Raw genomic sequence first — 13,437 nt, 5'->3', positions numbered from 1 at the left:
TATTTGTGTTGGTATATCTTGTTCAAAAGGCTCAAATTAAGGTTAGTACCAAGTGTTGGTGCAAACACCAATGAATGGCATGTCGGGTTAATATTGTTGTTAATATTGTTAATATTGTAGGGAATCCAAAATATTCATATTCAATCCGTTAGAATCAGTATGTTTAATACATCATTTCATCACGTAACATCTCTTTTTTTTCTCATAGTGAAAAAACTCATGTGAATTATCATTGAACTTTGCAGGTTTTCTGTGCACTGCCGAGAATTCCAGCATAATTTAACAGAATCTGGTCTTTCAGCAACTATTACAGCAAGAGGACTCACATTAGAATTGGTCTCAAATGCAGCTTACAGCTATTGTTTGGAATAAAACTGGACAATGGATAAAGTTGTCAACTTGCTAGTAAAAATAGTTGAAAAATGTTGAGCTTTAACAGCCAGACAGGTATTGCTATCAGCTGTAGAAGACAGCTGGAGAAGACTACAGCTGATAGCAACCATAACAGAGATTCCTGAATAGGTTTCAGAGACATTTTGAAGTATCTAATGATGATGGTAACAGAGTAGTCTGTCGAATATGTGAAAAAATTTTGTCCATCTTCTCTAATCTACATTGAAATTGTTTAATTTCTGTTTGAAAATGCAAAACAATAATTCTTTATTAAAAGAAAACAATGGCAGAATCTTAAAAGCCTCAAAAAGAGATTCAAAGATGTTTTCACAAATTTTAAGATTATGGATATTTTTCCAAGAGACATTTTTCCCAGTAAATACTTAACTACGTGGCTTAGTTGTGTTGATGACAAAGTGTTTTGCATATTTATTTGTCTGAGGCTACAAGGACTATAAAACAATAAACGAGATCAGGAATTCCTTCAATTTTTGGTGGACATAACCCGGACGATATAAGACCCTTAGCCCTTGTGGTATTTTCTGCCCCAGGTGCCCGACACCAGGGTGCGATGGTTCGGGACATATCACTGGCAACTACGCCTCTCACAGAAGGTAGTGTACATGCAGCAATAAAGACATGGGAACTAGTTCCTATTTCAAAAAAAAAAACAAACTCTGAAATGTATTTCTGGGCTGTTTTCTTTTCTTTTCCCTCTGTCTCTGCAGTGGTACAGTGTGATGTATAGTATCTCCTATCTTTGTAACATTTATTTATCTTCAGTCTCTCAGGGTGTCCACGTGCCAGGAAGAGTGGTTTAAAGATCATCCACAGCAAAGAGAACAAGGAGGACCAAGAGCCTATCAGGTGATAGACAAAGACTGATCGATTACCATCTCACAATCCATCCACCTGATACCAACACGATGTGCTGGTTAGTTTAGTTTTAACATGTGACATATTACATTGTACTTGATATTTTCATTGGCAAATATCAAGTACAACTGTAGAAGGACACATAATAGCTGGATATATTACAACAATTGCTGCCTGCACAATCTGGTGCATGCAGGGAGAAAAAAGTATTTGGTCTGACAAATGCACAAAAGTAGTTTGATTATAATTTCAACCCAAATTAAGAATAAAGATGCAAGGGAAACAACCAAGGTGGCGGAATGTATAGCTTAGAGTGATGACATTTTGCTATTTGTGGAGAACTGAGCAAAGTCAACATCAAACATAGGGGAAATTAAATAGAGTGACTAGACCCGGGGTTGACAACCTTACCACCCAAAGAGCTATTTGGACCCGGTTTCCACAGAAAAAAACTGGGAGCCACAATTACTTTTTGACGTCTAAAATAAAGGCACCACTGTACATATTGCTTTTTCTTACCTTTACACTTTGTACAAACAACTATAGCGTGATGCTTATAAAATCTATGAATTGCTTCAGAGAAAATTAAATTTTATTTATGTAATGAACACATTTTGAACATTTTGAATTCTTGAAAAAAAATAATAACAGGTAACCCATCCTTAAGGGTAGTCAAAGCACCAAGATGTACGGTTGGGGGTTAACCCTGAAGAATGAAAAGATTTTTTTTTTTTTCTAATTTTCTTTCTTTTTAATTAATGTGTCTGTTTTTTTAAATATTAACAAAAAAGCAACATCCTGATTACACCCAAATTAATTAAAAAGCTGAAGTTAAATTATCCATCTAGCAAACAAAAGCAAAAAAAAAATGCTGTGAGCCATCATCCTGATATCGCCTTTGGGCTTTCAGATCATGTAGTTGAGCCTTGACCTGAATTTTAAAAATAAATTGGGAAAAAACTGTGTCAGTAAACAATAAAAAAATAAATATTTGCAAATTATCTTCATAAACATTTATTTTACCTGGTTGATGGGACTTCTGCTCCTGAACTTCTGCGCACAGCATTTGCAAATCAGAGCTATAAGAAGTCACTTTCATCTTTACACAGGATTAGGCATACTGGTAGGCCACTCTGGTCAGAAGTAAATGCAAATGAATCTGCCCTGGCATCATTAAATGTTATATTTTCTTCAGATATTTTTCTTTTCATCCATTTCTCCATATTTTGCCTACCAGGGGTTGAATGTCTTGACAAATTGATGGCGTTTTTGCGGGTATACTGGCTTCCGCAAGTGTGATGTTTATTTTGAGTGTCGAAAAATAATAAATACACTATATAATTTTGTTCAAGATCACAATAATCTTGCAATTTAGAACTAATATAAAAAAAGAAACTAACACATGTAAAATATACTTCAATTCTTCTTTTTCTTCTTCTTTCGGCTTTTCCCTTCATGAGTCACCACAGCGAATCAATTTTCTCCATCTAACCCTATTCTCCGTATCCTCCTCTCTCACACCAACTACCTTCATATCCTCTCTCACTACGTCAATAAATCTTCTCTTTGGTCTTCCTCGAGACCTCTTGCCTGGCAGCTCCAATTCCAGCATCCGTCTACCAATATATTCAATATCCCTCCTCTGTACATGACCCAACCATCTCAGTCTGGCTTCTCTGACCTTCTCTTCAAAACATCGAACATGTGCTGTTCCTCTGATAGACTCATTCCTGATCCTATCCATCCTGGTCACTCCCAAAGAGAACCTCAACCTCTTCATCTCTGCAACCTCTAGCTCTGCCTCCTGTCTTTTGGTCATTGTAACAGTTTCTAGGCCATACAGCATCATTGGTCTCACCACTGTCTTGTACACCTTTCCTTTTATTCTGGCTGATAGTCTTCTATCACATAGTGCCCCTGACACTTTTCTTCACTCATTCCAACCTGCTTGGACCCGTCTCTTTACCTCTTTTCCACACTCCATTGCTCTGGACTGTTGACCCAAGTACCTGAAATCCTCCAGCTTCTTGATCTCCACTCCCTGTAGCCTCACCGTTCCACCTGAGTTCTTCTCATTCACACACATATATTCTGTCTTGCTGCGACTAACTTTCATTCCTCTCCTTACAAGAGCATACCTCCACCTCTAGATTTTCCTCAACCTGTTGTCTGCTCTCACTACAGATCACAATGTCATCCACAAACATCATGGTCCATGGGGATTCCTGTCTAACCTCATCTGTCAGCCTGACCATCACCATTGCGAACAAGAAGGGGCTCAGAGCTGATCCCTGATGGAGTGCCACCTCCATCTTGAACTTCTCTGTTACCCCTACAGCACACAGTACCAGTGTCTCACAGCTAGCATGCATGTCCTGCACCAGTTTAACATACTTCTCTGCCAGTCCAGACTTCCTCATACAATACCAGAGCTCCTCTCTTGGCACCCAGTCATATGCTTTTTCTAGGTCTACAAAAACACAATGCAGCTCCCTCTGGCCTTCTCTGTACTTTTCTATTAGCATTCTGCATCTGTAGTACTCTTCCTAGGCATGAAGCCATACTGTGGATCAGAAATGCTGACTTCTGTTCTCAGTCTAGTTTCCACTACTCTTTCCCATAACTTCATTGTATGACTCATCAACTTCATCCCTATATAGTTGCCACAATTCTGCACATTCCCCTTATTCTTAAAAAATAGGCACCATCACACTTTGTTTCCATTCCATCTGTCAATAAATTGCCCTCTTTGTCCTTAATCACCTGGACCTGCTGTACATCCTTTCCACCATTATCTCTCTGTTTCGCCAACCTGTATAGATCATTCTCACCCTCCTTACTATCAAACCGAGCATACATGTCATCGTACGCCCTTTGTTTTGCCTATGCTACCTCTATCTTTACCTTTTGCCGCATATCCCTGAACTCCTGTCTGTTCTCTTCAGTCCTCTCAGTATCTCACTTCTTTGCTAACCGCTTTCTCTGTATATACTCCTGCCCAGCCTCATTCCACCACCAAGTCTCCTTATCTCCTTTCCTTCCAGATGACACACCAAGTACTCTTCTACCTGTCTCCCTGATAACACTAGCTGTAGTTGTCCAATCATCTGGAACCTCACCCTGACCACCCAGACCCTTTCTCAACTCCTCCCTGAAAACCATGCAACACTCCTCTCTTTTCAGTTTCCACCACTTTGTCCTCTGCTCTGCCTTTGTCCTCTTCGTCTTCCTTGTCACCAGAGTCATCCTGCAAACCACCATCCTATGCTGTCTGGCTACTCTCTCACTTACAACTACTTTGCAGTCAGTGATCTCTTTCAGGTTACCTCGTCAATACAAGATGTAGTCTACCTGCGTGCTCCTACCTCCACTCTTATAAGTTACCCTATGTTCCTGATTTTCCTGGAGAAAGGTGTTCACTACAGCCATTTCCATCCTTTTTGCAAAATCTACCACTGTCTGCTTTGCGTTCCTATCCTGTGTACCAAGTCTGTCCATCACTTATTCATCCCCTCACCATTGCCTGCTCCAACATGCTCATTGAAGTCTGCACCAATTACCACCCTCTCATCCCTAGGGATATTCTGCATCACTTCATCTAGCTCATTCCAGAACTCCTACTTCTCCTCAAACTCACATTCCACCTGCAGGGCATAGCCGCTAACAACATCGAGCATCACACCTTCAATTCAGTTTCAGACTCATAAGTCTATCTGACATTCTTTTCACCACCAGAACATTCCCAACAAACTCCTCTTTCAAGATAACTTCTACAGCGGTTCTCTTCCTGACAGTGACATGACAGTACAACTTTGAGCCATCTCCTAAGTTTCTGGCCTTACCACCTGGTCTCCTGGACACACAGTATATCCACCCTCCTTCTCTGCATCATGTCGACCAACTCTTAACCTTTTCCTCTCATCGTCCTGATATTCAAAGTCCCTACTCTCAGTCCTAGACGCTTGCCTTTCCTCTTCTTTTTCTGCTTTTGAACACACCTTTCTCCTCTCCTTCTTTGACCTGCAGTGGTCCAGTTTCTATTGGTACCCTTTAGGTCATCGGTTCCAAAGGCAGTCGTTGTTAACGCAGGCCTCGACCAATCTGATATAATATGGTTATTAGGTTTGATTCGCACGTTTAGTCTTGGCAAAAGTTTTATGTCGGATGCCCTTCCTGATTCAACCTTCTGCATTTATCCGGGCTTGGGACCAGCTCAGGGAGACACTGGCCTGTGCCCCCAACAAGGCTGGATCAGGGACATACCAGCCCGGGCTGCCCTGTGGCTGCATTCCTATCAGGACCTCATAAGTGCTTGAAAATTTTTATTGCACACTGCCTCTGACCGTAAAAGCCCCCATATTTAAATTCAAAGAAGGTAACATTGAGAGGATTTCGAAATACCACAGTGCATTTGTAAAAATGTATGAACAAACATCCTTCGATCCATCTATCTTCCCTGGCTTATCCAGGGTCAGGTTGGGGACAGCAGCTGGAGCAGTGAGGCCCAGACCTCCCTCTTCCCTGGCACCTGGTCTAGCTCCTCTGGGGGAACCCCAAGGCATTCCCAGGACAGCCTGGAGACATAGTCTCTCCAGCGTGTCCTCTGTCTTCCCCATGGTCTTCTCCCAGAAGGATATGCCCAGAATCGGCATCCTGAACAGTTGCTCGAGCCACGATTCCTCTCTATGAGGAGGAGCAGCGGCTCTACTCCAAGCCCCTGCTGGATGACCGGACTCTCTTTGAGATAGGGTGAGAAGTTCGATGACTGAACCTCTCACCCTATCTCAAAGAGAGACTCCGGTCATCCTTCGGAGGAAACTCATTTTGGCCACTTGTATCCTCTTTGTGGCCACTTTGTGTTTTAATATGTGAACCAGACCGGAGGCAGCTCATTCAGTGGATTTGTAGGAGTAGGGCAGTCATATTTGTCCTAACCTTTCTTAAACATGGAGCTAATATTGCTAAACGCATTTGAAATCTTTTATGAAGGGGATAGCAGGGATACAGGGAGACAATGCTCTGTGCCCCCCCCAAGGCAGTCTTGGAGAGACACGGGCCAGTGCCGCCCTGAGGCTGCATTTAGTAAAATACACTTAATTAAATACTTATAATTAATTTTCCAAACCCACTCGAGTCCAGGTTGCCCCTGGACTAGACTCTAGTCACCAGACTAGAATTTAAACCATAATTTGCCTCTTTGTACTCACTTCTTCACTGCACAGGTCGTAATAACATTGTCCATGGTCAGCTTTAGCAGCATGTCTGTTATTGTTATTCTCTTTAAAGTAAAAACTTTTTGGGTGAGTCTATATATAGATTGGGTGGTATTGCGTCTCCTTTGAGCTCTCGCCCTTGACCTGAGGCCAAGGAGCTTGAGGTTTTTGCACAGGCTTTGGACATTTTTGCTGTTCCCAAGTTTGCACTCATCTGAACAGAAACCTCAGACATTCATCCCAGAATCTGCTGGGCTCATTCCCGCAGCATGGAGATTACTGCTCCAGGTGACCAAATCACCACTAGGACTAATTTTTCCCATATGCCCCACATCTTTTCAAACTCCTCCTTGTAGTTACCCTGTTAGTATTGCAGGCGACCCTCCGATCGCAAGGTGATGAAAATGCAAAATAAAAAAGGAGCACCGTGTGCCAATCTTACATCGCTCTTTGCACTCCGTATCCACACGTGCATTGAATAATTCTTGTAATCAAGGCAGTACACAGATTGGTACCTCTGGTGTTGTAGTGCTGGGTGATTGCCCTGTAAACCAGTAGCTGGCATTTGGCTCCACTTGGCTCCATGTACTGTACCTACTCATCTTAGCTGCTCTGATACCTTACAGGAGCTTCCATGTTGTACTTGGGCAAGTTTTATGCCAGTGGTTGGATTGTATTGGGTTTCCCTGTAGGTCCTCTAAGATGAGGACCACATTGCCCTTGGTCAGCCACTCTGTGTGGGTTCCCAATCTGGTTCATCTTTGCTGGCAGGTACTCATGGAGTACAGTAAGCTTCTTGAACCAGGAAGTTTGGATCATGTCAGGCCCTGGTGCTGTCCATCTCTTCATCTAAGATACTTTTTGTCAGGGAGTAATTCTAATTCAGGCTGGTCTAAGTTGAAGCCTGTGAAGCGGAGACTGAGGTTGTCATAAGAAATAACACAGACAAGCGACTATTCTTTTGAGCTCTGCCGAGGGGGAGACTCTTTGGAGGCAAGATCCAGAGAATCCCACAGAGTTCTTCCTTGCTCGGCTTTTTATTGTGTGAATGTGTATTGGTGTTGTTGACAAGATCATATACAGGGAGAGGGTAATTCCTGTTCACATTCGGGGGGGGGGGGTAGGTTCCTGTTCAAAGATGTTTATTACAGGCATTTATTTTACAGTCATTTGGTAGACGCTTTCTTCCAAAGCAACTTACAGTGGAGGTGCCAGGAATCGAACCCAGGACCTCATACATGTGAAACATGGACTCTACCACTGAGCTGTATACATTATCTTTATGCTCATTTGAATTTACGATCATGGGGCTTGGTTCCTTTTTAAGGACGAAGGCCATTTGTGCTCACACGTCTGGCTGTCTTCATGTGAGTATTCGAAATAACATAGCTATGAATATAGAGAAAAAAACTCTAACACTTTTTCTTGAAAATAGTCGCTGTTCTGGGAGGCTACTATGGTCTGCTTTCACTTCAAGCGGCCACTTGGCATTGGTGTTATGTGATGCTTACTTCTCCCATATATTCTTCCTGTACAGCTAAGTTCCAGGTGTAGGTGGTTGTTCATTTACACTGCAACTCAAATTAGATCTTGGTTCGATTGTTGAAGAACAGTATATTTACTCTCCTGCTCAGAGCTTCTCTACTATATCACTTAAAACAGGTAGTTTGGGCTGCAGACCTTTGCTTGGCTGTCTCCAGAGCTTTGTGTCCTGGCATCTCATTGTATCTGGCCAGCACTTTCATCCGGATCTCAGCAACCTTCTTTTGCTCAGTAAGCTGGCTAGCCTCTCTCCTTGTCATGATTTTGTTTTCCAGTTTCCTCTTCTGGATGTCTCTCCTGCTCCTTTAAGCTACCACTCTTCTTCTTGTAGCTCAGTAGCCTGAAGGACGACTGTTGCCACTCCATATATCAGCTGATTGGTTTACATGGTTTCTATTTGAGATTGTAGGGATGACTGTTGCATTAATTCCTTTGGTATTTCATCTCCTAGCCTTGGCAGTAGCTAGTTGTGTTACCTCAGGATTTTACATATATACAGGACTGTTCTTTATCTTCTATAATGCAATTAAAAAACAAAAATTACTTTTTCATGATATTTTGAGACAGGATTTTTGAGTTTTCTTGAGACGTAAGCCATAATCAGCCATATTAAAATAGTAAAAGACTTACAATATTTCAGTTGATTTGTAATGAATCCAGAATGTATGACACGTTTGCATTACGGAAGATAAAGAACTTTATCACAAAATTTCAAATTTTCTGAGACAGTCCTGTATATACTGTGTGTATATATATATATATACACACTCAACATGTGTATAGTTTGGGGATGTTTTGCACTTAAGGACCATATAGACTACAATGTTTAATAACCAAACTCTCATATGGTGAAGTGAAGTTCAAAGAAAACATCTCCATTGAAAAAGAAATCAAATCAGACTTGTGTTCTTGCCAATAAATCTGCACTAAAACAAATACATGTGCTTTTCTACTGCAGGTGTCCAGTCCCAGGTTGTGATGGTCAGGGGCATGTTACAGGGAAGTATGCATCTCACAGAAGTGCATCAGGATGCCCCATTGCAGCCAAAAGACAGAAGGACGGTTATCTAAATGGTATTCAGTTCACATGGAAGTCGGGCAAGACAGAGGGGATGTCCTGTCCCACTCCAGGCTGTGATGGGTCGGGTCATGTCAGTGGCAGCTTCCTGACGCATAGAAGGTGGGTCTCAAAGCTGTAATCTGGTGTAATAACATATAACTAAAATTGATGGGAATATACATATATATATATATATATATATATATATATATATATATATATATTTGGATTAACTGGGTTATGGGAAGTAATATATCTCTGCAAGCTTCTATTTTTTGGCAACAAGAATGTATACATTCAAGATTAGTAGATTCAAAGTGGCATGGTGAGAACTCTTATGGTTGACCAAGACAACTGAAGATATTGCTTTGGGATTTGACATGTTTGAAAGACCTGTACTTGTAATCTGTCTTTGTGTGTATTAAAATAGAAATGTATATGCATTGTTATATGTGTCTTATTAAACAAACTTTAGTAGCTTGATAATAAGAGAAGAACTAGGATGTGATATTTTCAAAAAAATCACCCTTCCTGGAATCATAATATTATCTGGTAGAGGAGTTTATGTGTCTGTGATCCTGGGGCCCCCTGGTAGGGTGTGCTTGAGCATTCAGACTAAGAACAATTCGAAAAATTCTGATGATGGACAATAACGGAAGGCAGCAACATACCTCATCTAGATTAGGGATACAGGGACACCCTCCTGGAGCCAGGCCTGGGAGAGGAAATCTTTGGTGAGTGACAAGTCTTGGCCCACAGGGCTCAGTCAGGTACAGCCCAAATAAACAATCCTGTTGGGGTGCTCACAAATCATTGGCTTGCTGCCACCCGAACCTGGCCGTAGATAAGCAGCTGGACATTCAATGACTGGATGAATGCATAAATCAATTGTGGAAATCAAAATATGATACTTCAGCCTTATTCCAAGAGTTATGCCAAATACCCAACCACCAATTTGCCCCTGGAAAGTGAATGACCTTTTATTCCAAATGTCCCTTTATAACCCCCCATTGCAAAAAAAGTTCCTACACAGTGTAAAATGAAAAGTAAAACAGGATGCAATGAAATGCAAATCTCATAAACACATTTTGTATTCCCATACATAAATCTGGTGAGGTGGTTCAGTGTTTAGTGCTTCCACCTGACAGCAGAAAGTACGCTGGGTTTGATTACGACAGGGGACATTTCTTGAGTGGAGTTTGCATGTCTTCCCTGTATCTGTGTGGGTTTCCTCCCACAGTTGAAAAATGAGCAGCAGGTTAATTGGAAAAATTGGAAAAGATGTGCGAATGAGAGGGTGAATGGTTGTCTGTCTGTATATGTGGCCCTGCAATTGACTGGCAACCAGTCCAGGGTGTACCTCACCATCTCGCCCGATGGTAGCTGGGATAGGTTCCAACATCCCCCGCAACCCTGACTAGGATAAGCGGTAGACAATGGATGGATGAATTTGATGGCAGCAACATCTAAAACGTTGGAGCAGGGAGATGTCTACTATATTTTACATTCCTTCTTCTCTTAACGGTCTGTAAATTGTTGAAATGGTCTGTAAACATCAGTACAGTGAGAAGACCAGTCAGTGGAGTTTCAGGAAAGTTCTCTTGTCCCATTCATGTCTGATACAAAATTCTAGTTCCTCTATAGTCCTGAGTTTTTGCTACCAGATATTTTCTTTTCACTATGTGCCCAAAACCTCTAAAATCTTTTTGTACTTTTTCGCATAGTATCTTTCCAGATGTGTAAACTGACTATGCCATAGGCACTAATGTAACCTCATACCATCCTATCTGAAAAGAAGCTGGTTGGTCCCTCTCCTCATCAATGCACAGGACATGGTTTCCATGGCTTCCTAAAAGAAATTACAGATTTTGACTCATTTGACCACAGAACAGGTTTCCTTTTTCAGGCCATTTAGACTTGGTCCACAGATGACAACAGCGTTTCTGGATTGTGTTCACATATGGCTTCTTCTTTCCATGATACGGGGTTTACCTGCATTTGTGGATTGCCCAGCAAACCGTGTTCCCAGAAAGTGTTTCTGAGCCCATGTAGTTATGCCAAGACGAGATTCATGTTAGTTTTTAATGCTATGCTGCCTCGGGACCCAAAGATCATGAGCATAATAATAATAACAACATATCCTTTATTAATCCCTGTGGGGAAATTCATTCTCTACAACTAACCCATCATGGATGAACCATGAGCAGTAGGCTGCCAGCCACCCGAGGTAGGGTAGTGGAGCAGTTAGGGGCTCAGTGTCTTGCTTAAGAGCACTTCAACACACTAGGAGGAGCCAGGAATCAAACCAGGAATGTTGGGTTCCAAAGAAAATTGCTTTACCTACTGTACCATGCTGCCCTGTCCAAATTTGACCTTTGGCCTTGTTCTGTCCTCCATGATTCTCTGAATCTTTTGATAACCGTATACATCGTAGATCATGGGATCTTCAACATCTTTGCTATTTTATCCATCCATCCATCTTCTGCAGCTTATCCTGCAGTCAGGGTAGCGGGGGGATGCTATAGCAAATCCCAGCTGCCATCGGGTGAGACGCGAGGAACACCCTGGACTGGTCGCAGGTCAATCACAGGGCTTCATACAAACACAGACAACATTCACTCACTTACTTATTTTGGGCAATTTTACCAATTTTTTCCAATTAACCTGCTGCATGTTTTTTGAATGTGGGAGGAAACTGGAGAACCTGGAGGAAACACACGCAGACATAGGGAGGACATGCAAACTCCACACAGAAAGGTCCCCTTGTCAGAATTGAACCAGGGTCCTGGCCGAAGCGCTAACTACTGCGCTCTTGTGCCACCCACAATTTTATGTTGAAGATTTTTTTTCTGACATTTTTAGGCACGGTTTGCTGCAGATAGGTGAACCAATGTCAATCTTTATGTTTGAGAGACTTTGCCTCCATGAAATGCCCCTTGTTACTGGCCTGTCATTGCAATTGTTTTTGATTCGTCCAAATAACTTTTCCAGCCCATTTCTTGCCTCTATTCCAACTTTTTTTGAGTTTTGTTGCTGCCATCAAATTAATAATTTGCATGTTTTATTAGAAATGTCTCAGTTTCAGTATCTTTATCTCATATAAAATGTGGGTTTATGAGATTTTCTTACCATTGCATTCTGTTTTCTTATTCTTTATACAGCATCTCAACTTTTTTGGAATTGGGGTTATATATTAATCTATTTGTGTGTTCCTCTGTTTCTCTGTGGGTTTGTGTGTGTGTGTGTGTGTGTGTGTGTGTGTGTGTGTGTGTGTGTGTGTATATTTGCGTGCATGCTGGCTTGCAATTGTGTGCGTGTGTGTGCGCGTGCATGTGTGCGCATGATTACGAGTGAATAGGCCTCGCAGACTATGAAACAATATGTTGTTTTTGTTGTTACCTATTGTAGTCTGTCGGGCTGTCCACGTGCTACTTCAGCAATGAGGAAAGCCAGGCTCTCTGGAGTTGAAATGCTAACAGTAAAGCAACAACATGGCATCAATGGTAACGACTACAAACACTCACCCACACACAATAAACAAACAGAAAGATGGAATAAACTGGAACATTGGGGAAAAACGTTTCAGTCAGGAGGTGTCTATGTGAAGTCATAATCAAAAGGAAATATTTAAGACGTCAAAGAGCTTTGCGTAATAAATAAAGAGTGGTTTTGTTGGCAGTTCCGATGGTCGGTGTTATCTGTATGTGCTGAATTTCAGCAGTTAGTAAAGGAAAGTACACATATAAGGTAACTGATGGTTGAGTCTTAAACAGCAACAAGGACAAGCTATTTTGTGGGAGGTGAAGAAACTGTTTCATTATGTCACATCAATTGTTCACATAGGTATCAACTTCTTCTGTCATATATGAGAACCTGTGTGGAACAAACTGCTTGTTAGAATCTAATTAAATCAAGGGGACTTTACATGTATGTCTCATTTCTTCCCACACAGGACGGGACCATGAAGAGAAGCTCAAACAGCTTGATGATGAAATCGAAGATTTAAGTGACTCAAATTCCCAAGTGGAAGCAGACATGATCAAGCTTAGGACACAGGTGACTTTTCTCCCTTCTCTGAAATTAATCAGACCACCTTGAATCTTCCTGTTAATGCAATGCTGCATTGTAAGTATCCTGGCCTTTCCTCAGATCACAACAATGGAGTCCAACCTGAAGTCTATAGAAGAGGAGAACAAGGTGATTGAACATCAAAATGAATCTCTCCTGCATGAGCTGGCCAACCTCAGCCAGTATCTGATAAACAGTTTAGCTAATGTCCAGCTCCCTCATATGGTAAGGGCCATTAGGAATGGCAGGCCACCAAGTTGCAAATATAGTTTCATGGCAACTTTA

At 41.6% G+C, this 13,437-nt stretch overlaps 1 protein-coding gene across 13 annotated transcripts in view; it reads left to right on the top strand.

The window, feature by feature from the left end:
• Positions 1–13,437, top strand: part of myt1lb (myelin transcription factor 1-like, b) — a 184,626-nt gene that overhangs the window by 165,029 nt on the left and 6,160 nt on the right. For all 13 annotated transcript variants that reach the window (XM_086147000.1, XM_086146980.1, XM_086147051.1 and 10 more), the window contains 6 exons: positions 945–1,007; positions 1,177–1,260; positions 8,983–9,204; positions 12,493–12,587; positions 13,037–13,140; positions 13,234–13,281. In XM_086147000.1, the coding sequence (XP_086003126.1) occupies positions 945–1,007; positions 1,177–1,260; positions 8,983–9,204; positions 12,493–12,587; positions 13,037–13,140; positions 13,234–13,281 (616 nt within the window). The remainder of the gene's footprint in view (positions 1–944; positions 1,008–1,176; positions 1,261–8,982; positions 9,205–12,492; positions 12,588–13,036; positions 13,141–13,233; positions 13,282–13,437) is intronic.

The sequence above is a fragment of the Fistularia commersonii genome, chromosome 1 (assembly GCF_037954325.1).
Source record: "Fistularia commersonii isolate RoL2024-O1a breed Wild chromosome 1, RoL_Fcom_v1.0, whole genome shotgun sequence".
In the NCBI taxonomy this organism is placed as follows: Eukaryota; Metazoa; Chordata; class Actinopteri; order Syngnathiformes; family Fistulariidae; genus Fistularia; species Fistularia commersonii.
The sequence above is the reverse complement of the archived record's forward strand: the minus strand, read 5'-3'. Positions and strand labels throughout refer to the sequence as shown.